This window comes from Zootoca vivipara, chromosome 17 (genome assembly GCF_963506605.1).
Source record: "Zootoca vivipara chromosome 17, rZooViv1.1, whole genome shotgun sequence".
In the NCBI taxonomy this organism is placed as follows: domain Eukaryota; kingdom Metazoa; phylum Chordata; class Lepidosauria; order Squamata; family Lacertidae; genus Zootoca; species Zootoca vivipara.
This window is the reverse complement of record NC_083292.1, coordinates 4879233-4906551: the sequence shown is the minus strand read 5'-3', so window position 1 is coordinate 4906551 and position 27319 is coordinate 4879233. Positions and strand designations below refer to the sequence as shown.

Here is a 27319-nt window from a genome sequence, read left to right as displayed (position 1 = left end):
AAATTTCATCATCTCTGCATATGCCATCAATTTTAGTTGCCAGTCACCTCTTTTTGGGGTCAGTTCTTCTTTCCAGTTTTGTGCATATATCATTCGGGCAGCCGTGGTAGCATACATAAATAGATTTTTCTGATTTTTCGGCACCAACACCTAAAAGGAAAGTTACTGGTTTTCAAATATATTTTTTTCAATTCATTATAAATAATTTCCCAGAAGGCTTTTGCAAGCTTACAGGACCACCACACATGAAAAAAAGTACTGTACACTCTTTCTCTTTACATTTCCAACATATATTGGATTTAGACTTATACATTTTTGCCAGCTTGGTAAGCGTCAAATACCATCTATACATCATCTTTACATAGTTTTCTTTTGACGTGTAGCATGCTGTAAATTTTAAATCTCCTTTCCAAAGCATATCCCACGCTGCCATATCAATATTATAGCCTATATCCAATGCCCAATGTATCATTGATGATTTAACCATTTCAACCTTTGTTTCCCATTGTAATAATAATTTATACATTTTAGACATTGTTGTTGTTTAGTCGTTTAGTCGTGTCCGACTCTTCTTGACCCCATGGACCATAGCATGCCAGGCACTCCTGTCTTGCACTGCCTCCCACAGTTTGGTCAAACTCATGTTCGTAGCTTCGAGAACACTGTCCAACCATCTCGTCCTCTGTCATCCCCTTCTCCTTGTGCCCTCCATCTTTCCCAACATCAGGGTCTTTTCCAGGGAGTCTTCTCTTCTCATGAGGTGGCCAAGGTATTGGAGCCTCAGCTTCACGATCTGTCCTTCCAGTGAGCACTCAGGGCTGATTTCCTTCAGAATGGATAGGTTTGATCTTCTTGCAGTCCATGGGACTCTCAAGAGTCTCCTCCAGCACCATAATTCAAAAGCATCAATTCTTCGGCGATCAGCCTTCTTTATGGTCCAGCTCTCACTTCCATACATCACTACTGGGAAAACCATAGCTTTAACTATACGGACCTTTTTAGGCAAGGTGATGTCTCTGCTTTTTAGACATTACCTTTTGGTTATTCTTTAGCAGGTTTTTTTTCCTAATTGTGAGGTTTGAGTTGTAAAGCCAATTTTTAAATCAATCTTAAAAGTCTCATTTAGTTGATGATATTGTAGCCAACTTGGTAATAATCCACTTATTTCTTCAAAAAAAGGTTTTTATATTTACCCCATACTCTATAGATGTTTTCTAATTATATGTTGGTGAAACTTTCATGGATTCCAGTTTTCCCATGCCACAAATATGCATATCAGCCAAATTTACTACCATGTCCTTCAAGATCCAAAATCTGAGTTCTTCAATAAAAACCACTCCTTTAACCAGCAAAGACAGGATGTCTTATAGTATAGTCTTAAGTCTGGTAGGGAGAAGCCACCTCTTTCTTCCGCATCAATCAAAATTTTATATTTTATTCTTAGCTTCTTCCCTTGCCAGATAAATTTTATTACCGGTATTCCTTAAAGCATCATGCATTACTGATCACTGGAGCGGTCTGAAATAGAAAAGTCATTCTTGGCAGAGCATTCATTTTTATGACTGACACCCGTCCTCATAAGGAAGTTTCATCCTTCCCCATATTTCCAACTTTTTCTTGATTTCTCTCTATATTTTCACAAAATTATCTTGAAACAAATTTAATTTCCTTGCTGTTAAACATACCCCCAAATATTTTACTTTTTTCTCTATCATCAGACCTGTTTTCCCCTCTAGTTCTTTTTTCTACTCTCCTTCATATTTTTAACTAACATTTTGGTTTTACTTTTGCTGAGTTTAAGGCCTGCTAATTCACCATTAATTTTAAAAATTTCCAGCACCTTTGCAGTAGAAACCAATGGTTCTTCTAATGATAACATCACATTGTCTGCAAAAGCTTTCAATTTAAATGACAATTGTCCCACTGTAATTCCTTTAATCTCCTGATTATTTCTTACTTTTCGCGCCAAGACTTCTAGGACTAATATAAACAATAAAGGTGATAGTGGACTTCCAAATACAATATTAAGCAACTCTTAACAATTCCTGAGTTTAAAGTGTTGTTTATTCAATACAAGTAAAATAAACATGCTAAATTAGACCATTCTCTAGGGGATAATAAGAATTACCCATGCAAACTGAAAAGTTTCTGCTGCTGCAAATTACTGTGTTTAACATTTTATGGAAAACCCACATCACTAATGTAAGAAATTTCATTTGATTAATCTGTCTCTAGATTAATTAATAAAAATTACATTCATGTATTGATTACCAAGACATCAGTAAAATGTGCCTTTTTGAGACCCAAAAGCAATCTAAATTTAACTCTTGGTTCTGCCATGAGACTTACAGGGTGACCTTGAGTCTGTCATTGCCTCTGCATTATCTACCTCGCAGGGTAATTGTGTGGATTAAATGGTCTCTATTATATTCTGCGGGTTTGGGTTGGTTTTTTGAGGGAAGGTCAGGATAAAATGCAATAGGTTACTTTTATATAAAAAAAAGAAAAAAGCAGGAAGGAAGTAGTGAACTAAAACTCCTGCTTGTTAGATGGAAAGATCAATGTTCATTTTAATAAATACATTTATTTCCAAAGTTATAGCTATTGCTATCTATACAAATAAAAGGGGGGGAATAGAAACAGTAGTATATTAAAACAATAAAACTTAGAAACCAACAACGAACACTACGGAAGCATTGAACAATAGAGCTAAAAATTATACCCAGTAGCAAGACAACCTTAAAACCCCCTTAATATTTTTTTTCATTACTTATGATGAATAGCTTTGAAAAATACAAAAAGGGGTCCCTGAACTCGCAGCTCCACGATTAAAATTTGCAGCCACCATTGCAAAGCAAATGACTACTTAATTGATAATTCCATAATCATATGCCACCAAATTCTTTCTTGCAGTGTATCTGAGTTTAAAAATTATATGTTTGAATCCCACCTTTCTTCCGTCAGGGAATCCCAAGGTGAAAGAGCCATAGCTCAGTGCTTTGCATGCAAAAGGTCTCAGGTTCGATCCACATTATATTTGAGCTTTCACATGATGGAAAAGTCATTTCTGGAACTATAGTGGAATACAGCACAAGTCTTGTGCTCACTTCCATATTATCTGCAAACTGCCCCCCCCCGAATTGAGTACTAAACTTGAGTACTAAACTATACTTCCAGAAGTGGCCTTTAAGTTTCATTGCATGAAAGCGCAAATATAATGCAGAACTTAAGACTTAGGGGGAAAGTCTTAAAAATGGGATAAGCTGCATAGTGGATGCAGCCATCCTGTTGATGTTCAGGTGGCTGCAGGTAGAAGGGGGATACTTTGAGAAAATATGAAGAATGTCTGAATAATTGTTGGCATTTGCTGTCAGCCACATTATTCATATACAACATTTTTCACAGATGCATCCCCCTCTCTCGTATTTTTCCTCCAACCAGATTTCACTTTTGAGTATGTGCAGCGAGAAGCACTTCGAGTCCCCCTCATCTTCCGAAGTAAGGATGGACTGGGAATTAAGTAAGACAGTACTCCTAATGTTTAACAATATATCTCTGTTTCAATTGGATGCGTAGCTTGCCCCGTCTCAAGGGCTTGGGGTGGGTAATAAAGGCCGCCGGTGGCCTTTCTGAATGAAACATACACACAAGGGCATACAAGGCCAGGCTTCTTTTGGGGGGGGGGAATCTCCAAAGGAAGCAAATCCCGAAATAGAGGGGCTGGCTCCGTTTTGGAGTTTGCCTCCTTTGGAGAGTCTGCAAAACCTGAGCTGGGTCTTCCAGAAGCAAGACAGAGAAGATTTTTTTTCAGATGGTGTGGCATCCCTTTTTAAAGTACCACTTCTCGACTTCCGGTCTACTGCACTGGCGAGACAGGAGCTGTTCTTCCAACAAGAGCTAGAGGTTCATGGGTCCCCCACCCCATTGTGAAGGCCCCCTCGGGTCTGGATGTGGCAGTCTTACTAAGCAAATAACTGCTGCTGGCCTCGTAAGCCTAGTAGTAGCGGCTGAAGGTGCCTGAGCTGTGAACAAGGAAGTCATAACATTCAAATCCTGGTTGTGCCATCAGTAAAGTAGGTGGGCTACTCAAAACTCAGCCCCCAAATCTTCAGTCTAATATGGAGGAAACCAGTGCTGACCTACTTAATAGGTCTGCAGTAGGAGAACTAAGTTAGTGTCTAACATCCTTCAAATGCTCTAAAAAGTGGGTGACATGTATACACAGTATTATTATGAGTTTGGGGCGGGGCAGAACCCACCTGTGAGGGGGAAAGAGTACAGAGAGCCCCCACCCATCTTGAGGAGCAGCTCTTCCACCAGCAGTAGCGTCAGCGGGGAGGGAGAAGAGTCCAGTGAGGAAGGAGGAAGAAGGAGACAGGGCTCTGGCAGCATAGGAGAGCCCCTGCTGCACATGGGACAGGAAGAGAGAGAGGGGGAGAAGGAAAACACGGAAAGAAGACCCTTTTTCCCTCCGGTTCCGGAATTACGCAGGAGGAAGTGGAGGAGGAGATTTGGGGTGCCCCGATTCTTATGTTGGAAGAAAACGTGGGAAGCGCCATTCCAGGGTTCTGGGTCAGACTAAGAGGATGTATCCTATATAGCTCTAGCACTGTAAATAGCCTGTACTCAATAAAAGCATGAAAAGGCAAAGGTCTGGAGAGTCGTTACTCTAGAGTAGTCCCAACGCATCCTCTGTGACACCACCCTTTGCTTTTTCTGACAAATCCCAGCCACCAAGTCGTTCTTTTCAATCTCTGAAATGGCTAAGTGTAAAATGGGCAAAACACATTTTTTACAACCCTGGGTTGGCCTGTGGAACTCACTGTCACAGGTACGATGAGGTCCAGTAGCCTAAAATGGCTTTTGAAAACATTAATAAATGGACCACCGATCTGCAACCCCCAATACACAGAAGCATAGCTCCCATGCTCAGAGATGATATATTATCCGCCTGAGCATCTGATCTGAAGAATTAAGAAGCAAGGAGGGGGATATTAATGCCCTCATGGGGAGCTTTTGTGTAGCGCGTAGCCAGCCAAGGTCAGAAGGCAGGTTGCAGCACTGAAGGAGAATGGGGCAGCCCAAAACTGTGTACATTTCCTCTTGTCTGTGTTTACCTCCATGAATTCAAATTGATCCCCCCCCTCCCTTTGCTGATTTCAGGATGCCGGACCCAGATTTCACTGTACGAGATGTCAAGCTGCTAGTTGGTGAGTTTGGTTTAGATGCGCAGCTTTTTGTGCTTTGGGGGTTAGGGAGAGAGAAAGATAAATTACCTCTGTTGAAGACTGCGTCCAAAAGTATTCAAATGCCCGCATATTCCTTGCATAAACTGTACAAATAGGCCCACAAAAACGACTAGTTCATACAACTGTATTTCCCTGGTGTGCCGACAAATAACCTATGTGACTCAGTTGTCTACCTCTCCCTACCTGTGTTAAATTAAGCCTCCATATTCAAAGGTAGTGTACCTGAGTATTAGATTCTGGAGACACAACTGGGCCTCCTGGGCCGTGTTCAGAAAGTGGTGGTGGGGGATGAGTGTTCAGACCCCTGGGCTCTCACTTGTGGGGTGCCTCAGGGTTCCGTCCTCTCCCCAATGCTTTTTAACATCTATATGAAGCTGCTGGGAGAGATCATCAGGGGTCTGGGCTGGGTGTTCATCAGTATGCGGATGACACCCAGCTATATCTCTCTTTTAAATCAGAACCAGTGAAGGCGGTGAATGTCCTGTGTGAGTGCCTGGAGGCGGTTGGAGGATGGATGGCGGCTAACAGATTGAGGTTGAATCCTGACAAGACAGAAGTACAGTGGTACCTCGGTTTATGAACACAATTGGTTCCGGAAGTCTGTTCATAAACTGAAGCGTTCGTAAACTGAAGCGAACTTTCCCATTGAAAGTAATGGAAAGTGGATTAATCTGTTCCAGACAGTCCGCGGAGTACTCAACCTGAAGCGTCCTTAACCCGAAGCATGGGTGTAATTGGTTCCGGAAGTCTGTTCATAAACTGAAGTGTTCATAAACTGAAGCGAACTTTCCCATTGAAAGTAATGGAAAGTGAATTAATCCGTTCCAGATGGGTCCGTGGCGTTCGTAAACTGAAAATTCGTAAACCAAGGTGTTCATAAACCGAGGTTCCACTGTACTGTTTTGGGGGGGCAGGGGGCAGGCGGGTGGGGGGGACTCCCTGGTCCTGAATGGGATAACTGTGCCCTTGAACGACCAGGTGCGCAGCCTGGGAGTCATTTTGGACTAACAGCTGTCCATGGAGGCACAGGTTAATTCTGTGTCCAGGGCGGCTGTCTACCAGCTCCATCTGGTACGCAGGCTGAGACCCTACCTGCCCGCAGACTGTCTCACCAGAGTGGTGCATGCTCTAGTTATCTCCTGCTTGGACTACTGCAATGCGCTCTACGTGGGGCTACCTTTGAAGGTGACCCGGAAACTACAACTAATCCAGAATGCGGCAGCTAGACTGGTGACTGGGAGCGGCCGCCAAGACCACATATACCCCGCCAGATGGGCGGGGTATGAATAAATAATAATAATAACAACAACAACAACTATGGTTGCTTTCATGCCTTTCTTGTGGGCTTCTTGGAAATACTTGGCTTGATCCCCAGGTCACATCTTCGCATTCTTGTTGTGCCGCATAATAGCCTGAAAGGGTTTGGGTTTGGGATGAGGAGGATAATATCTCTTTCTGTTATGAAAGTTTTCTGGTAGTGTCACTTGGAGGAAACCTTTATTTACTGTGGGCAACCAGAGACACGGCTGCTCCCAAGCCAGTTGTCCCTTACCATAGCATTTCTCCACTAGGCCACATAGGCTGGGGCAGGTGGGAGTTGTCCAAAACACTCAGAGGGCACCAGGTTGGTGAAGACTGATTTAAGCAGTAAGGTAAAGGGTAAAGGGGCCCCTGACCATCAGGTCCAGTCGTGTCCGACTCTGGGGTTGCGGCGCTCATCTCGCTCTATATGCCAAGGGAGCCGGCGTTTGTCCGCAGACAGCTTCCAGGTCATGTGGCCAGCATGACAAAGCTGCTTCTGGCGAACCAGAGCAGCGCACGGAAACGCCATTTACCTTCCCACCGGAGTGGTCCCTATTTATCTACTTGCACTTTGACGTGCTTTCGAACTGCTAGGTAGGCGGGAGTTGGGACCGAGCAATGGGAGCTCACCCTGTTGCAGGGATTCGAACCGCCGACCTTCTGATCAGCAAGCCCTAGGCTCAGTGGTTTAACCCACAGTGCCACCTGGGTCCCTAAAACCTGTAGGTACAACTAAAACCTTGGGGGTTTTAAAGCAGAGTTTGGATGGCCGCCTGTCAGGGATGCTTTAGCTGAGATTCCTGCAATTGCAGGGGGTTGGGCTAGATGTCCCTCAAGAGCCCTTCCCAACTCTTTCATCCTACGATTCTATGGTTTATATAAGTTGAGTTTCTCTTGAACTAGGTTAAACCTGGGACAAGAGCAGCAGGGAATGGCTGGCTTGATTTTGCCAAGCTGCTGTGCCACCAAACTGATGGTGGTGAAAGGGTAGCATTGCAGCTTCTGGCCTGGCATACATTAGATCACAAATAGAGCCGCTAGGATCCCATCTGGCTCTCTAAAGGTCCTGATCCTTGCCTGCCTCCTCCGTGTCCAAGCTGTTGCACTATCTGCTTGCTTGCAGGACAAGCGTCGCTGGCAGAGAAGGGCTGGCGACATTTGTACGTGGCAAGTGAGGACCTTTGGGAACCCTGAACAGCAGGTGTGGGACACACAGATATGTACAGTACTTGGCACTCTGTGAAATGTGGCCCCTGTCAGTGCCCATTTTTAGTGTTAGGTCAGAGGCGCTGTGTGTGTTTGTGTGTGTGTGTGTGTGTGTGTGTGTGTGTGTGTGTGTGTCAGCCTGAGCCAACATAATAAATGTAGATGTGGTATACTTTTTAACAACAAAGCAAAGTGAAATAGAACAATCCTTAGCATAGGACCACTGGGTGGGGTGCAAGTGTTTCAATTCCTCGTGCCACACTTTTTGCAGAGAAAAATGCCTGCATTACTTCATTTTAGCCTCACAACAACCCTGCAGGGTGGGTCTGGGAGAGAGGGAGAGAGTGATCTTGAAGATCTGAGCTAGCTGCAGCCCTTTGAAGGATGCCTTAATGACTGTGAGGTCTCGTGTGTGTGGTCTCTCTTTCTTGCTTTCAGGATCAAGTTTATTAGCTAGAAGCCTTTCCATCTCTGGGCCGCAGCAAGGAGTTAATGGCACCACTTGGATTTAACAAGCTAGAGTAATTGTCTCTTTCCTTTTAAAGGGAAGTTTAATGGTTTTCTCTCGTCTTTGGGGGGGGGGAAGATTCCCACTTCCCTTTCCTGTCCTCTCCCCTGATGCCACAATCAGAACCCTGGCAAGCTTCTCTTGCCATTGTGAGCCTGATCCACCTGCCTGATATGCATAGCTGCCAAGTTTTCCCTTTTCTCGCGAGGAAGCCTATTCAGCATAAGGGGAAATCCCTTAAAAAAAGGGATAACTTGGCAGCTATGCTGATATGCAGGGAGCTGTGAAGCCTTAGGGAGACGCTGGATGCTGGAATCATTTTCTAAACCTAGTAACTAGGATTTCAGCTTTTTGCCCTGCAAAGTCTTTCCCATGTGAACTGCTATGTGGGTCCTTGTCTTGTGTGTCTGAATTCTGGGGAAGTGGATTCTCCTTGGATAACTTGCTTATTATTGCTCCCGTTTTGGTTTTCAGTCTCATCAGGAAATGCTTTCCATGTCGAATTGGCTACACTACAGAACCCAGAGCATTTGACACCTTGAAGCGCAAGGAATTCTGGGGGTGTGGGGAGAAGACACGGCATGAGGCAAGCATCCCCAAACTTCGACCCTCCAGATATTTTGGACTACAATTCCCATCATCCCTGACCACTGGTCCCCTTAGCTAGGGATCATGGGAGTTGTAGGCCAAAACATCTGGAGGGCCGCAGTTTGGGGATGCCTGGCGTAAGGGTTATCAGGTCATGCTGTTGCCCCATTTCTGAGAGAGAACAGGACCTGGGACACACTGGCCCCATTCAGACACTACCCCCCTCCCCAAAATGGGTTGGCCATGTGAGCCTCAGGCTTGCATGCTGTCTCCTCCCTTTGCTTTCAGCGGTGGAATGGCTCCTTTCCTGAGCTACTGCCAAAGCACAGTTTGCAGTTTCCTCCAAACCCAACAGTTTGCACAAACTGCACTTAAGTTGAGAAATGGGGCCAGCCAATGTTTCTGCCGGGAGGCAAAGAAGCAGGCTGCTCTCCTCCTGAGCAGCACATTGATCAAACTGAAGAACTGAATCAGCGTTGCAGGGCTTGACCCTGAGAAGCCATCAGACCTGGGCATCCTTGCCCTGGGACTGGAGGTCCCCACAGCCTGGGGTGCTGGATTTATTTCAGATGCCCTCACCTCTCACAGGGCCACAGCAGCTGCAGAGACGGTGGCAGGAGCTTCAGAGCATCTTGCTAGACTAGCTGCCCGTGAGCACATGGCAATGCCTGTGTGGATCAGCACCTGATGGCGATTCAGCTCCCATGCAGGCCACAGATCTTCCCCAAGCTACGGCCTTCCTTTCTGACATGTAGAAACAGATCTGCAAAGGATGCTGTTGGTTGGTTGTGTCACCAGATCCCTGCGGGGTTGGAGATTGGCGTCTCATTCTTTGGGTATCTAAAGTTGAGATCGAGCCAGTAGTATAGTGACACCCCGGGCCCTCCTGCCATCACCCTAGTTTGAGCCGTCTGTTGTCTCCCCAAGGCCCATCTGCCCAGCAGTTGATGCCTCTTCCAGCTGCTCCCGTTCCCATTGCCTCTTCCTCATCTTGCTTTGGGCCTGATTTTGTAGACTTCCATCTCCAGCTCTACCCAAGATACCTGCCTAATCCCTAGCAGTACATTTCAGCAAAAGGATCCCAATGCTACCACAAGTCAGCCAGGCCCCGGACACTCATTGGTCTGGCTTCTAATATCTTGGTAGCTGGGATTAACCGGCACAAAAATGCTTAACATTACATTACTGTGTTTTGCTGCCTTGCATTTTATGGATTAAGGGTGTATTGACATGTTGAAAGACGACATGGTGTTGCATGGTTGCTAGCGAGCCACAGCTAATTGTGCTTCTGGTGAAATACACCTGGTGTGCAGGCAGGGCATACTGCGGCTGCATTCACATAGAACATGGGCAACCAAAATGGTCAAAGGCCTGGAAACGATAATAATAATAATAATAATAATAATAATAATAATAATAATAATAATAATAATTTATTTATACCCCGCCCATCTAGCCGGGTTCCCCCAGCCACTCTGGGTGGCTTCCAACAAAACAGAAATTCTAAAATACAGAAATCCATCAAACATTAAAAGCTTCCCTAAACAGGGCTGCCTTGAGATGCCTTCTAAAGGTCTGGTAATTGTTGTTCTCTTTGACCTCTAGTGGGAGGGCATTCCACAGGGTGGGTGCCACTACCGAGAAGGCCCTCTGCCTGGTTCCCTGTAACTTGCCTTATGAGGAATGGCTTAGGGAGCTGGGTATGTTTAGCCTGAAGAAGAGAAGGTTAAGGGGTGATATGATAGCCATGTCATATAGGATGTCATATAGAGGAGGGAGAAAGGTTGTTTTCTGCTGCTCCAGAGAAGCGGACACGGAGCAATGGATTCAAACTACAAGAAAGAAGATTCCACCTAAACATTAGGAAGAACTTCTTGACAGTAAGAGCTGTTCGACAGTGGAATTTGCTGCCAAGGAGTGTAGTGGAGTCTCCTTCTTTGGAGGTCTTTAAGCGGAGGCTTGACAGCCATCTGTCAGGAATGCTTTGATGGTGTTTCCTGCTTGGCAGGGGGTTGGACTGGATGGCCCTTGTGGTCTCTTCCAACTCTATGATTCTATGAAGCCAGGAGTCGCTAACATTACGCATTCCAGATGTTGGAATGCAACTTACATCAAGCCCGGCCAGCATGGCTAGTGGGTAGAAATGGTAGGACTTTTAGCGCACACCATCTGGAAGAGTACCATGTTGGCTACCCCTGTGCTTAAAAGTAAAGGGACTCCTGACAGTTAAGTCCAGTTGTGAACAACTCTGGGGTTGCGGTGCTCATCTCACTCTATAAGCCAAAGGAGCTGGCGTTTGTACACAGACAGCTTCCAGGTCATGTGGCCAGCATGACTAAGCCACCTCTGGCGAAACCAGAGCAGCGCATGGAAATGCCGTTTACCTTCCCGCCGGAGCGGTACCTATTTATTTACTTGCACTGCGTGCTTTTGAACTGCTAGGTTGGCAGGAGCTGGGACTGAACAACAGGAGCTCACCCCATTGCGGGGATTTGAACCACTGACCTTCTGATTGGCAAGCCCTAGGCTCAGTGGTTTAGACCACAGCGCCACCCACATCCCTACCCCTGTGCTAAATTATGGCTTATGTAAGAAACCACAAATAGCCTCACAGACGATCAGACAAGCGAAAGTTGGTTTCTCCAGAGATTGTTACAGGTAGGTAGCCGTGTTGGTCTGACTTTGGTCTCCAAAGATTGGCTTGCTTTCCAGCGGCAGTTGCTGGACAAACAATGGTTAGTCTCCTAGGCTGGATTTGGACATGGAAACAAACCACCCTTTGCCCTAAACAAATCATGGCTTAGTGTTGTGCATGGGCCAGGCCATTGATGTGCCCAAAGAGGTTATGTACCTCAGTATTGTCATAGTGTTTCATGCCCAGTGGGTGAGTCTTGGCTAATAGTGTTTGTGATGAAATAGGTGTGTGCTTTGGGCGCACTCCTGTATACTTTTGAAGTGTCCCCTTGTTTCTCATTGGCAATTGCTTGTGTTTTTTTGCTCACGTTAATACTAAATACATTTCATGCATTAAACTATGTTTTCCAGTTAAAACTGTGAACATGCAGGAGGCAGTGACGGCCACCAGCCTAAATAGCTTTAAAAGAGTGCTATTGAAGGCTCCTGGCCATGATAGCTGTGCTCTGCCTCCAGAGTTGGATGGTCCGATGCTTCTGAATATTGTTGCTGGAAACCACAGGGAGGGGAGTGTGCTGCTCTTGTGGGCTTCCAGGACGCTGTGAGCCCAGGATGCTGGACTAGGTGGGCCATTGCTGTCAGGAGTATGGGCAGGAGTCAGGCTCTGGGGCCTGTAGTGCTTTGCAGGACTGGGGCCTGCCTCAGCTTGTGTTGGAGAAGCAAGGAGTGGCCACTCAGGTGAGGCCACTTGATACCTCACTGCACCTGGTGGCAGGAGCTGGGAGGGATAGAAGCTCAGCATTTCCCTTCAGCTCTTTGCCACAGCAACGCTATCCCTGCCTGGTTGCATCTGGCCTCTTGCTCCTTGCTCCTTGGACCCTTGCCTTGCCGACGCCTTGCTCCTTGGACCCTTGCCTTGCTGACGCCTTGCTCCTTGACTCCCAGACCTTCGCCTCTGCCTTGCTCCTTGACCCTGTGACTGCCTGCTGCTGGACCCTCAGCCCTGCACCTGTTCCTGCTTCTATACCACCATCTTGCCGCTGGTCCTGACGTCCTCAGCCAGGGCTTCAACCGCCCGCTGATCGGACCGTGACAATTGCCTTGATCCAGCAGGGCTCTGGTCTCATGTTCATGGAGGATCGCTTGACCCAGTGCTATCACCTGGATCAAGGCAAAGAGAGGGCAAAATGGTTCTGATCAGCTGTGGTCAACTTTCTGACTCGAGTGAAAAGCACTTATCTCAAAGGTGTTCGCCAAGGCAAAGAGCTTCAGTTTTGGGCTCGCACGTTATAAATCATCTATGGCCAGGTTCCTCAAACTGTTGATAGCCGAGGCACATACTGTCTCCCCCCAAATTAAAAGTGGAGGCTCAGGTTCACTCATTCACCAGAAGCTTATTTTTAGCATGTGTAGGATGAATAATTTTCCTTTGCTCCCTCATCCTCCCAGTGCTTTTGCATGAATCACTGATCATATTGGATGGAGGCAGACCTAGAACAATGACTCGTTCCGAGAACTAGCTGGGAACTTTCCTTTTGCAGCTAGGTAAATTCTGCTGGATCTTTGGCCAACTTGGTTATTTCTGTTGCAATCACATCTCATGCAGAAGGTGCAGAGTTGGGCCCAGTATCTCCTAGCAGAGCTGCTAAATGCACCTGTCTGAAACCCTGGAGAGCCCCTGCTAGTCAGTGCACAAAATTCTGAGCTAGATGGACCATGATCTGGCTTGGGATAAGGCGGTTTCCTTACACCAATAAAGTGTAGCTGTATTGTTTAGTGGTTAGAATACAGGACTAGGACCTGGGAGGCCAAGGTTCAAATCCATACTCGGCCATGAAGCTCGCTGGGTGACCTTGGGCCAGTCAATGACTCTCAGCCTAGCCTACCTCACAGGGTTGTTGTGAGGATAAAAGAGGAGGGGGAGAACCATGTACATCGCCCTGAGCTCCTTGGAGGAAAAATGGGTTATAATAAACAAATGGCTTCACAATCATGCAGAGAGAGTCTTCTTACAAGTCTCTTGCTGCTGTGTTACGGAGTTGGGAGTAACTGGGTCATCCAGCGGAGAAATAATCACCAAAAGTTGCAGAGAAATATCTATCCAAGTTGGTTAGAGAGATTGTGGGCTTCCTCCTTCATTTCTTGGCAAGTTGGGCTTTTAAATTAATGTAAACAGGAACCCAGGTGGCGCTGTGGTTAAACCACTGAGCCTAGGGCTTGCTGATCAGAACGTCGGCGGTTCGAATCCCTGTGATGGGGTGAGCTCCCGTTGCTTGGTCCCAGCTCCTGCCAACCTAGCAGTTCGAAAGCACGTCAAAATGCAAGTAGATAAATAGGAACCGCTACAGCGGGAAGGTAAACGGCGTTTCTATGTGCTGCTCTGGTTTGCCAGAAGTGGCTTTGTCATGCTGGCCACATGACCTGGAAGCTATACGCCGGCTCCCTCAGCCAATAATGCGAGATGAGCGCGCAACCCCAGAGTCGGTCACGACTGGACCTAATGGTCAGGGGTCCCTTTACCTTTACCTTACCAGTTTTATATCTGGCAACCTGCTACCAGGTCTTGGAATGTCTGGTCTAAGGCCTGGTCAGTTGAGATGGATAAAACTATGCTACTGACTGAAAGTGGAAGATAGCATTTCAGCATGCTTCCTTGCATGTGTGTGTGTGTGTGTGTGTGTGTGTGTGTGTGTGTGTGTGAGATCTTTTGAAGTAAGCAAGGGGTGTGGTGGGCTGGAACATTTCTTCCTGCTGTGCTGAATTTCTACTTGCAGGGAATTGCTTCTTTATAGAAGGAAAGATTCCACCCCCTCCCTTTTTTATTTTTGGAATGTTAATCTGAAGCAATAAAGTTCACTCTTATCATCTCGGGGTTCTTCTCCTGAAGGATAATGTCCCTACCTCCTTTGATTGATCTGTTTACCCATGTTCTTTAATACCATTCGTTGGGTGCGAACCTACATTCTATTTATTTTTTACCTCTCTTTTGCTTTTCCTGCAATAAACAGGACCGGTTGAGAAGATGCTTCCCACCTGCCCCAGGATTGTCCCTGGGAATTGACCTCTGACTCTTACCTCTGCTCCTCCCCTTCCTCCTCTTCTTGTCCCTCATTGCAGGGACAAGGGATTGGGGGGAGAGTGTATGTTTATTTGAACATGGGGTCTCCCTGCTACTGCAATATAAAACCTACTTTTTGGTGATTTGCTTCAAAGTGGGGGGTATCATCTGAATAGGCTCTTGGAAAGGCAGTTAAGCAGCAAGGAGGTGGCCCTGTTTATCAGCCTTCTTTATAAGAACATAAGAAGAGTTGTGCTGGATCAGGCCAGTGGCTCATCCAATCCAGCATCCTGTTCTCACAGTGGCCAACCAGATGCCCATGGGAAACCCCAAAGCAATATTTGAGCACAAGAGTACCCTCCTTTCCCATGGTTTCCAGCAACTGGTATTCAGAATCATTGCTGCTTCCCAACTGTGGGGTCGTAATGTAACCATCATGGTTCGTTTATCATAGTTCATCTCCTGAAACCATAGTTTGTCTCCTTGTGTTAAGGTTTTCGAGACTTGGTGTAGTTATTTTAAACATCATGCAGGGAACAAAAACTTTGTTGTCTTTTCTCCTCACCCTTTCCACATGTCCAAAATCATCTTCCAGGGAGCCGTCGGATTGTGGACGTAATGGATGTCAACACTCAAAAGGGCACAGAGATGAGCATGTCCCAGTTTGTGCGATATTACGAAACCCCGGAGGCAGAGCGCAAGAAGTTGTACAACGTGATCAGCCTCGAGTTCAGCCACACGAAGCTGGCAAACATCGTCAAGCGCCCCAATGTGGTAAGCCGAGACCTCTTTGGGTGGTTCTTGCACTTAGGGTATTTGGGTGCCGACAATGGGGCAGTTCAGTGCTGTTGGGTCACATCTTCCCTGACCACTGGTCATTCTATCTGGGGCTGATGGGGGTTGGGGGACCCCCAACACCTGGAGTGCCAAAGGTGCCCCATTCCTGGTTTATCCCCTAGTCTTAGCGGTCTTACCAGAGGTCCTCCTTTTTAGATGTCAGTGTACGTTGCTTCACTTACTCTAAAATGCGGTGAGCCAGCCCTGCTGCACTTTGGGGGCCTTCCTGTTGGTCCTGCTGAGCCGGCCAATGGGTATCTGCCCAAAGGTCCTATCCTGAAAGCATCCCTGGTGTGTGTGTGTGTGTGTGTGTGTGTGTGTGTGTGTGTGTTCAGTGAACACAACAGAAGAACCAGTGGATCTGACCAGTGGCCCATCTATTCCAGCATCCTGTTCTCATATTGGCCCACAAAATGCTCATGGGAAACCATGAGAGGAAGAGCAGTTCTTACCCCCCAATGGTTTCCAGCAACTGGTATTCATAATAATAATAATAATATTTTTTTATTTATACCCCACCCATCTGGCTGGGTTTCCCCAGCCACTCTGGGCGGCTTCCAACAGAAACATAAAACACAGCAATCAATTAAACATTAAAAGCCTCCCTGAACAGGGCTGCCTTCAGATGTCTTCTAAAAGTCTGGTAGTTGTTTTCCTCTTTGACATCTGTTGGGAGGGCGTTCCACAGGGCAGGCGCCACCACCGAGAAGGCCCTCTGCCTAGTTCCCTGCAACTTGGCTTCTCGCAACGAGGGAACCGCCAGAAGGCCCTCGGTGCTGGACCTCAGCGTCCGGGCAGAATGATGGAGGTGGAGACGCTCCTTCAGGTATACTGGACCGAGGCCATTTAGGGCTTTAAAGGTCAGCACCAACACTTTGAAACTGAATACTACTTGCTGAGAATGATGGTGGGAGAGGACTGTGGTCTTCACGGAGCATCTGATTGGTCACTGGGGGAAGCAGGACAGGATGCAAGCCTAGATGGACATTTGGGTCCAATCTAGCTGGGCTCTTATGAGTCCTTATGGCTGCCTCCCTGTTTGATGTCTTTCTAGGCCTTGTCAATTGTTGCAGATGGATTGCTGAACCGGGGGGGGGGGGGCTGTGGTGTGATCCAGCACAGGCATGGCCTACTTTGTTATTATGTCATGCATGGCCTACCACAGTCAATGGGAACTTTGTTCTAAGTCTCCCCAAACATCTGTTCACAGTCTTGCAAATTCACACTCTCCAAAAGATGCCCCAACATTTCATGTCCCCTAAAGAATAAAAGATGTTTGCCCTAACAAAATCCTGAGAATGGTGCATAAGTTGTTGTGTACAAATGTGGCATTGTAAGATGTGAGCCACCCTCAGAAAACCAAGGAACCGTAAAGTAACTGTGAGAGGAATGTAATCCTTGTAATTCACATTTCTGGCAGAATTCTGCATTGTGTGTTGCAGAATGGATTGCTTGGGGTGGCAGAATTTTGGTTCCCCCCCCCCCTGCACACACATAGCTCTGCCAGTATCTCTTCCTTGCTCTGAGATCTTTCTCCAACATTTCCTGACTTAACTGGTTCCTTTGGATGCCCCTTTAGGTAGACTTGGTCGACTGGGTGGATAACATGTGGCCTCGGCATCTGAAGGAGAGACAGACAGACGCCACCAATACCATTTCAGAGATGAAGTATCCAAAAGTAAAAAAGTAAGTTGGTTTCACTTTATTATGAACCACTCCCTGTGGAATCTCCTGCTGGTGCGAAGCTTGATTGTATGCAGTTAGAAGAGTGATATGCATTTGGTGACTCTGGAATAATTGTTGGCTTTTAAAATGCTGTTTTATTTATGTTTTACGATGCCACAAGGGATTTGGTGATGGCAAAGTGTCTGGGCACATCTGCCGATATGTCCAAGAGGTACTGGCCAATCAGAAGGGCCTCTGGCTCTGGTTGTAACCTTAGATAGGAGCTGGGCAAGCAGAATATCTTAGCAAAGTTTATTATTTAGTATTATTTATTCTGTCTTTTGAGGAGCATGGGGCTAGGTCATGCTTTGAAACCCTTCCCCAAGCCTCTGTTGGAATCTTGTTCAGTTTTTGAGATTTCAGCTGTACCACTTCCATAGCCACAAAAGCTAGAAATGTGGGCAGTGAGGCATTGTTTTAAAGGAAGCTTAGATTCTCAGGAAGCTCATTTTCTGTGCTTTTGTCTACATTTCCAAGGAACTGAAGCATATAAGAAGCCTTGCTAATTGTGTGTGCCTGTGGTTCTGTGTGCCCTTTCTAAATCTAAATCTAATGCTGGTCCAATGTTCTCAAATGGAAAGCAAACCAGCAAAAAAGCAAAAGAGAAATGAAAAGTGATGGTGGTTTTTGCAAATACAGATGGTCCCATCCAGTGGCAGATGTTGGTTTTGGCTGCGAACTGCAAACTTCTGTTCTGGGGATGAAGTTAGCGATTGCTCCATCTGCTGTACCAGTTCAGAGATGATACTTGAGAAGGAGCTGGAGAATGAACTGGATCTGTCCCATTAACTCTTTTGGGGATGGTGCTTCTTTCCCCCATCTCCTTCCTTTCATTGATGTTTTGAATACTGTTGTGAATTGCTTCAGACAAGGCAGTCAGTGACTTGCTTCTGCGAAAGGCAAGGATCCCCAGATTATGGGACAACTGCCAGTGTGTTGTGGGGGGGGGGGAACAAATGAATGAAAAAGTGTCTGCAAACCTGGTGGCCTCAGGGCACAGAGAAGGTGGTCACTGTGCCTCTGGATGTCTCTGTGTTTTGGTAGCGCTGTCTTTCTCTTCAGTACCAGTCGGCCTCTGCTGGGGGTGGGACATCTATATCACATATATCAGTCACTTCTCATGGCTTAGTTTTACACGTAGAGGCCGTGGAAACCTCGTGGTTTGCACTCCCTTCCTTTCTTTTGCATGTAAGAGGAGGAGATGAACGTGCACTTTCAGTTTCAAAGTAGCTGGAGCTCCCCATTACATCCGGTCTTGAGGAATGCTTGTTAATGTAAGACTGTTTTTGTTTACATAGCAAGATTTATATGCTGTTTAATGAAAAATAAATAGGCTTATAAGCATACCAGATCAAACCATTGCTTACGATTTTGCCTTGCTTCCTAACTAGAGCCTAAAACCTGGGTGGGCGACCTGGGGCCCTCCAGCCGGGCCAGGGGTTGGGGATGATAGAAATTGTAGGCGAACAATATCTGGAGGGCCACAGAATAGCCACCCCTGAGCTAAACCTACCAGAGTTCAAACAAACCAGGGGATTCTGCTTAGTCTTGAAGAACCCCGCAGGAGGGGAGGGCGGGTGCCCAGCTTTTACTGCTAAATGAGGGGTGTGGAAGCTGTGGCCCCCTCACAGTGTAGTTGGACTCCACCTCCCATCATTGCTGACCGTTGGTCATCCTGGAGCTGCTGCATTTTGGAGGGTCATTGGTTCCCCATCCCTGAGTTAAGCCGCTCTTGAGGATTACATCAGAAATGGCTCTTCCTCTCGAGTCGCATGAAAACCAACTTTTCCAGGTCTAAGTGTGAGCCTTGCCCCCAATTTTTACTGAGAAATAAAGTGTTCCTCAGCTTCAACCTTCAGAGTTTTGGGGAGCACAGCAAACTAAATTCCATATTGGCATATTTGTATATTTACTAGGGGCTTCCATGCCTGCTCACATTGATTGCCACCCCCTGAAAAAAACGCATCTCTTTTCCAAACCCACGTACCCTCATAGTTCCTCCAAACCCTCCCAGGCCCTCACAGCTCCTTAACCCCCACATTCCTACCTGCCTGCCACTCTGTTGCCAATCCCCATACCCCAAAAGCTTGCCTAAAACTTCCCCAATGGCTCATCCCAATTCTGAGATCCCCCTGCTGTTGACACTACACACAAAGGAGAGGGGAATAAAGAGGAAGGAGTCTTTTGTCTCCACACTGCTGCTTGACAGAAGGAGATTTGAAATGGCAGTGGACTAAGGGCAGAACGGCTTCAGCCTGTGGCAGCAGTGGCAACCACGGGGAGCTTGGGAAGGCCTTTGTGGGCTGACCACCTGGCCGCCCGGTCACTTGCCCCTCCAGAAAACCCGTACCTTTGCTCTCTTGGCCACCTGGGCCACCCGCTTGCTCAGACCCCAGGCTTTCTATGCCCCTGTTGTGTGTGCATTCTCCACAACTGAGCCAAGGGTGTGACAACCTGCGCAACCTGGGGAGCCCTTAACAACTTGGGACTTGTTTGCCTTCAATATCGCCTTACCCCACATGTGCCCACTCAACCGCTTCGGTCGACAGAATGGGCTGCCACATTACAGCTGCCACATAACACCTGCCCCACATTTGTAAGAACTTGGTTGTTTAGTGTGGCAGCACCTACACTTTGGAACTCCCTGCATATTGAGATCGAGCAGGTACCTTCACTGTACTCTTTTTGGCGCCTGCTTAAAACATTTTTGTTTCGACAAGCCTGCCCAAATGACTAGAAAGTTGAGGTAATTCTTAATTTTGGATGTTTTAAAGCAGGGGTGCCCAAACTTTTTTCAAAGAGGGCCAGATTTGACGAAGTGAACATGCATGAGGGCCAGTCAAAGTTGTTGAGCTTTTTCCTAGGATTGAAGTTGTTGAGCTTTTTTTTTGTATTTTTACCCCAAATTTGTTCAGCTTTTTTGGAGATTGAAGTTGTTGAGCATTTTGGGGGATTTCCCCCAAAACTTTTTTTACGATTTTACCCCAAAGTTGTTCAGCTTTCTTTAGGATTGAACTTGTTGAGCTTTTTAAAGGATTTCTCCCCAATAAATAAACTGCCACAGGGGCCGGAGAAAACCAACCGGGGGGCCGAATTAGGCCCCCAAAACGGACTTTGGACTGTGAATTCTTCTCCAATTGTTTTATCTTTTGTAAAACAAAAAACAAAACACACACCTCAATAAAGCAAGCAGTATATGAATCTTATGAAAGAAAAGGGAAGGGAAGGCCAATCTGGGCCATTTGCTTGCTTGTTTGGCTCGCTTGGCTCGCTCACTCTGCCGACTGTTGTTATTATTTATTAAATGTATATACCACCCTTTATTTGAGGATCAGAGTGTGGCTTAGAGCAGAAAAACACTAAAATGCATGACATAATAACAAGCACAATAACTCCTCCCCCCAACTGTTTTCACACCACTGTTCATGTGGCTCACTGGCCACCTGCTGGCAGCCATGCAAACTGCAGCATGGCAACTTTTTTCTTTTTTCTTTTTTAAACAAAATCTCAGAAAGGAGATATTTTGTAAGGCAACAGACCAGTGCTGTGCTGGGTTTTCCTTGCTTTCCCAGCTATGCTTGTGTGATCATGCAGTGGCTGGATTTGCAGGATTTGCAGTTTAAGAGACTGTGCCGGTTGTCCTCCGGTGGGAGCTTTGGCCTTGTTAGTGAAACCGAAAGGGTGGTATCCGGATGAGGGCAGGAAATGCCAGCTGGATAATCCTGGCCCTTCAAGGGCATCCCTGTTCTTGATACTAGACCTGAATGTGGTTTTTATTGTGGGGAGGTGTTTTGAGAGCCTCTTGGGGCACCTGCCAAAAACATTCCTGTATAGACAAGCCTTCCCAGATGCTTAGAAAGTTGAGGTAATTCTTAATCTGGTTAAGTATTTCAACCTTCAAAGTTTCTTTCGGAAGTCAAAAGAAACAAAGATCATCATATTCAAGGCAAAAACAAAATGACCTGCCCACACCTGTGCTGGAGGGGCTTTACAAAAAAAATCCCATACGCCCAAAGACTCTGCGTATGCCCATTAGGGGAAATAGGAAGCCCTGAGCACTTGTTCTTCAGATGCCCCCTATATGAAGAAGCTCGAAGGGAGATCCTGGACCCCATACTGGTGAGCTTAGCAAGCCTCCCGGAAAAGCAATTATACAACCTGCTCTTGCTAGGCAAAGACCTGAAGATAACCAGGGCGGTCGCCAGATTCTGTGCCCAAATATGCAGACACAGACTTTCTTCCCAGCCCGTCTGATTTTTCCCCTCAATGGCACCCCGAGCGAGCTAGGCTCAGCTTTCTGCAGCCACTATTTTAAGGAAAATAAAAAAAATTCCTTCAGTAGCACCTTAAAGACCAACTAAGTTTTTATTTTGGTATGAGCTTTCGTGTGCATGCACACTTCTTCAGATACACTTGAAATAGAAGCAACTAGACCCTTATATATATTCAGAGGGTGGGGTGGGGTGATGGGAATGGGTGATGGGCTGTAAGAGTGGTAAACCTGTTGATGGCTGTTAACGACTGCTGATTACTACAATAGGAGCATTGTTATATAATTAATAATTTTCTTTTAAATCTTGTTCAAAGTGACTTTTCTACGTTATGCTCCTGAAAACAAAACAAAATGACCACCCCGGTTTCTTTCTCTTTTGTGGTTGGCTGTCTTAACTGTATTTTGTTCTGAAATTGTTCTATGGGTCTTTGGACCGCAATAAAGATTTCAACCTTTGGATGTTTTAAAGTATGGCTGTGAATTCGTCTCTGTTTTCTTGTTTTATCCTTTTGTAAATTGCTTTGAGGGTTGTTGTTTTTTTTTTTTGCAATCAAGCAGTGTATGAATCTTATGAAATAAATAAATACTATAAATATTCCAAATAATAATATGCACCTGGATTACAAAGTTTGTACATAACTTGCCATCTTTGCAGGCTCGTAGCCAAAACTCCTGTGGTCTTAAGTGGGCAAGGAATCATTGCAGAACAGCTGGATTATAAATATAGGTCGCTTTAAAAAGTGACTACGCTGTGTTACTATTTAGGGAGCATTTGGTTAGAACAAGGCCTTCCCACTTCCCTTTATATCTTTGCAGCTAGGAGAGCTGGGGTCTTCCAAATGTTGTTGGATTCCTGCACGGTCAGAGGTTAGGGATTTTGGGAATCGACTGACAAGATCTGAAGGGCTGTGGGTGATGTTTTTTAAGTGCAAGCGGAACATGATTTTTCCGTTCTGCCTTTTCTTCTCTTCCCCCCTCCCTTTCTTTCATTAAACTTGCTAGTAATTTCTATATAGTCATTTTATTTATTTATTTACGATTTTAAATGCAAGCTGAATATCGAGGGAGGGTCCTCCCCCCCCCAAAAAAATATCCTGATTTTGTTACAGGCCCACCTGAACTGCTGCCTGGTGCTTTTGGGGCCCAGTCTCACCACCTCAGGACTTTTAAATGGTGGTGTCAGATGTTAATGCTTGTAAGGTGACGACAGGTGTGCGTTTTGCCTAGTTGCGCCAATGTGTGCCCTTTAAGATGGAAATGTGAGAGAAAAATGTAGGGACTGTGAAGACCCTACAAACTGCATCTGTTGATTTTATTGAGTGAAAATGGTTGACTGCTCCAAAGCAGTTTTGAATAGGTACAGAACATCTATGTTAAACAACAGATAAAACCCTATATATGAAACAGCAGAAACAGCATTCTTTGGAAAGAGGGAAACACTGGCTTTGTTTCACTATGAACCCTTATTACTTGGACAAATGGAGAGCGAATTCAGGTTCCTTTCTGTGTTTTGATAACCTGCTGTATCCAAAGGACTTGAGCCGGTTGCAGCACTGAGCGGGCAGATGTCTTTAATTGTGTAGATGCAGAATATTTTGCCTGTGCTACAGGAGATTAAGACCTCTTCACATGTTAGCACATCCCTCCACAAAACAAGGTTCTCACTCAGCCATTTTTAGCAGGGGGCTGGTCCACTGTTCCTTAGACCTTGTGGGGGGCCGGACTATATATATATATTTTTTTTGGGGGGGGGGAATGGCACGAATTCCTATGCCCCACAAATAACCCAGAGATGCATTTTAAATAAAAGGGCACATTCTACTCATGTAAAAACACGCTGATTCCCGGATCATCCGTGGGCCAGATTTAGAAGGCAATTGGACTGGGCCTTAGTTTGCCTACCCATGGCCTACTGGATCAGGCCGATAGTCCATGTAGTCCTGCATCCTGTTCTCACAGTGGCCAACCAGACACCTGTGGAAACCAGGGAGCAGAACCAGAGAGAGTTCTCTCCCGTCCTGCAGTTGTGGAGGCAGAGTGTGGCCATCATGGCTGGCAGCCATTGATAGTCTTCTCCTCCATGAATTTGCGCAATCTTTTAAAGCCATCCTCCTGGGGGAGCAAGTTCCATAGTTTAACTATGTGCTGCATAAAGAAGTAAGGTAAAGGGACCCCTGACCATTAGGTCCAGTCGTGACCGACTCTGGGGTTGCGCGCTCATCTCGCATTATTGGCTGAGGGAGCTGGCGTACAGCTTCCAGGTCATGTGGCCAGCATGACAAAGCCGCTTCTGGTGAACCAGAGCAGCACACGGAAATGCCGTTTACCTTCCCGCTGTAGCGGTTCCTATTTATCTACTTGCACTTTGACGTGCTTTCGAACTGCTAGGTTGGCAGGAGCTGGGACCAAGCAACGGGAGCTCACCCCGTCACTGGGATTCGAACCGCCGACCTTCTGATCAGCAAGCCCTAGGCTCAGTGGTTTAACCCACAGCGCCACCTGGGTCCCCGCATAAAGAAGTACTTTCCTTTATCTCCCAAAACTCAGCTTTACAATTTCTAGTGTTAGAGAAGGAGAAAAACTTTTCTCTATCCACTTTCTCCATGCCAGGCATAATTTTATAATCTCTTATTGTAGGCCATTCACTCTCTTAGCCTAACCTACCTCACAGGTCTCTTTGCAAAGATCAAATTGAGCAGAGAGAGAGAGAGAGAGAGAGAGAGAGAGAGAGAGAGAGAGAGAGAGAGAGAGAGAGAGAGAGAGACCCACATACTGTATTTACTCAAATCTAATGCTCACCTTTTTTTGGCAAATTATGTTGTGAAAATTAAGGTGTGCATTAGATTCGATGGAACATTTACACCCACCAGCAAATAGGTCTTTTTGGTTTCAAGGTTCTGAAAATTGAGGTGCACATTAGACTCAAGTAAATACGGTATATCACCTTCAGCTCCTTGGCGGAAAAGTGGCAAATAAATGCAATAAATAAATGTTTGTCTATGAAGCATTGGCCCTTTTCACCTTGTCCTAGCTCTAAGAAGCCATAATTGTCAGGGTTTCTGGCAAAAGTATTCAGATGCCCTGTAATGCATGCAATTCGCACATAGCAGCACGTGTGGGATTCACACAGATTTCCTGACCAGCACTGGATTTCGGACGGTGCAGGTAGTTCCCCTGCACAGGGCACCAAGCAATACTAATTATTGTTGTCATCCGTCTGTCTCGAGAGACAATGGAGTGCACCTCTGGGTATGAAGTCAAACTGCAGGACAATCTCAGAGCCCGCTGCGGCTGCAGAGTCTAGTAACTCAGAACTTCTGTCTCCCATGTTGTTTTTGGTGCATTAGCAGTTACCTCTCTGGGGGTGCAAGCTTGGGCAGTATATGTGACGGCCGTGGGCTGCCGAGACAAGAAGACCCTCCACCGCCTCACTGATGTGCTCCAAAGGAAAGCGGCTTGGCTGCAGGAGTTGCCAGAAGGAGGCGTACAATGCTCCACCCAACCGTCTTACAGATTCCACTCTGGATTTACTCCTTAGCCTTTTCTTCTCCCAAAGATGTTGTACAAGGCAGCGGGTACAGATTTTTCCTCATGGTTTACTCCCAAAGCCTTAATCATGGATGAGTATAGCTGCAACGCAGTGGAGGTTTAGGATCAAGAGTTTTCCTTCTCCTAGATGGGCTTCCTTCCCAAGTGGACGAGCCCCACCCGTCCGTCACTTCCCTCTACATCACATGCAGAAACAGCCTTCTTGACCGGTGGACTCACTCTTGTTTTCGTCCACTCAATCTGCTGGAGCCTCTATTTGCACGCAGAGGATGCAAACGCCCTCACTGAGGGTTTGAGACCCATCAGCTATCCTCACCTGGTTTAGCTAGCTAGTCTAAGCCTGAAATGTAGGTGGGTTCCCATGAGGCAAGACACAGTGATAACAAAAAGAATCTTTATCGGACTACATAACTGGGAAACGGGCAAAGCAACTGCTTATTCCTGAAAGCCTGGGCCACTCCCACTCCCAACATGATTGGTTGTCTAAACTTCTAAGCTGTGAATCATGACTAATGGCAGAGGCCCAAATCCTGAAGTGTTCTGTGATTGGACATCATGTATCGAAACAGAACACAGGCGCTCAGAATCCTTAGTCTAGACCAGGCATCCCCAAACTTCGGCCCTCCAGATGTTTTGGACTACAACTCCCATCTTCCCCGACCACTGGTCCTGTTAGCTAGGGATCATGGGAGTTGTAGGCCAAAACATCTGGAGGGCCGCAGTTTGGGGATGCCTGGTCTAGACGCAAGCTCAGGCAATGCTTTGATGGTGTTTCCTGCTTGGCAGGGGGTTGGACTAGATGGCCCTTGTGCTCTCTTCCAACTCTACGATTCTATGATTCAAACACAGACTGCTGAATACATAACAAAGCCATTCCCAAGTTGCGGCCACTGTCACATGTTGACAGCTTCTAGAAGCCACAGGTGAGACAGACTACCCCAGAAGGAGCATGACATGTCCCCCACCAGAGGAACTACCCCTAACACAACAACAACAACAACAACTCAAAGTCAGGAGAGGCCATATTACCAAAGTCTGCCCCTGTGGTGTGCAGTGGCCTTTGGGGTTTCTTGGCCTCTCTCTCTCTCTCTCTCTCTCTCTCTCTCTCTCTCTCTCTCTCTCTCTCTCTCTCTCTCTCTCTCACACACACACACACACACACACACACACACAGGTTCCTCAGGCTGGGCAGAGTTTCCTCCTTTGCAGCCACCTTACTTCCTGCTTCTAAGCATGGAGGAGGGTGGCACAAAGCCATGGGACAACATGTCCCTTTTGTCTGACCATTATGATTTGGGGGCAGGGAGGTGTGAGTGTCCTTTGCATGCGTGTGTTGTGGGAGGGAGAGGGGCTGCAGGACACTTTCCCCAAACCCTGGGGGTACGGATGTTAGCTGTTGTTCACTGGGGAGCTCCCCCCCATCCCATCCACTTCCCACCTCTTTTTTTCTCCAAACAAAGGCAAGAGGGGGGAGGAGAGGATATGCTTTGAGTAAGATGGGCTTGTCCTTTGCAGCAGCGGCAGGAAGACCAGTACCAGAAATGTTATTGTCGGTTAACTCTTGCTTTGCTTTGTATTTATGTACTTAAGGCTAGGTGGATTGTGTTGTTGTTTTTTGTAGTACTGAATTTATTGAATGGTTGTTTTTTTGCCATTTTTGAATTTACCAACATGTATGTTGTATGTTTGTATTTCCAACGCTCTGTGTTTGATATTTTGAATGTTTGCTGTAAGACTCTTCAGGCATAGCTAATTGTAGAAAAGTGTTATATAAGTAAACTCAGGCATCCCCAAACTTCGGCCCTCCAGATGTTTTGGACTACAATTCCCATCTTCCCCGACCACTGGTCCTGTTAGCTAGGGATCATGGTAGTTTAGCCAAAACATCTGGAGGGCCGCAGTTTGGGGATGCCTGAGTAAACTCAATCAATAGGCTTATGCATCCCTTAAATCCTGCACTGTGGAACTGGCCACCTTAAACCATATTTATGCTGCCATGTTTTCCCTCCGAACTACAGGATGGTTCAGAAACAAAGGCCACACTCCCCTCACCTGACGGTTGCCAAAAATCTAGTTTTGCTCACGGCAGTTTGTTGCTGCCTCACGATTCATTGTGTCAGTTAAGGCAAAACCATCATTTTTTGTTTCCCTTCACTGCAGACTAGTAGCAGGGTGTGTGTGCGCCTAGCTTTTTGGATTGATTGTTTTGGATTGATTCATTGTCTTTTTATCATATTGTTTCCTTGAAGAGAGGCTAAGGGTGATTCACCCTGCTTTTAATTTCACAACAACCTTGTGAGGTAGTTACAGGTAGGTAGCCGTGTTGGTCTGAGTCGAAGCAAAATAAAAAAATTCCTTCAGTAGCACCTTAAAGACCAACTACGTAAGTT

At 46.3% G+C, this 27319-nt stretch overlaps 1 protein-coding gene across 4 annotated transcripts in view; it reads left to right on the top strand.

Annotated features, from left to right (window-relative positions):
• KDM2B (lysine demethylase 2B) overlaps positions 1-27319 on the top strand; it is a 91204-nt gene that overhangs the window by 3322 nt on the left and 60563 nt on the right. For 2 of the 4 annotated variants that reach the window (XM_060269261.1, XM_060269260.1), the window contains exon 1: positions 26068-27229. Coding sequence is in view for 2 of the 4 variants with exons in the window: in XM_060269258.1 (XP_060125241.1) it covers positions 3442-3520; positions 5164-5210; positions 15141-15319; positions 16962-17068 (412 nt within the window). In the remaining 2 variants the exon portion in view is untranslated. Of the gene's footprint in view, positions 1-3441; positions 3521-5163; positions 5211-15140; positions 15320-16961; positions 17069-26067; positions 27230-27319 lie in introns of those variants that run through there. The other 2 variants (XM_060269258.1, XM_060269259.1) reach the window with 2 other exon arrangements.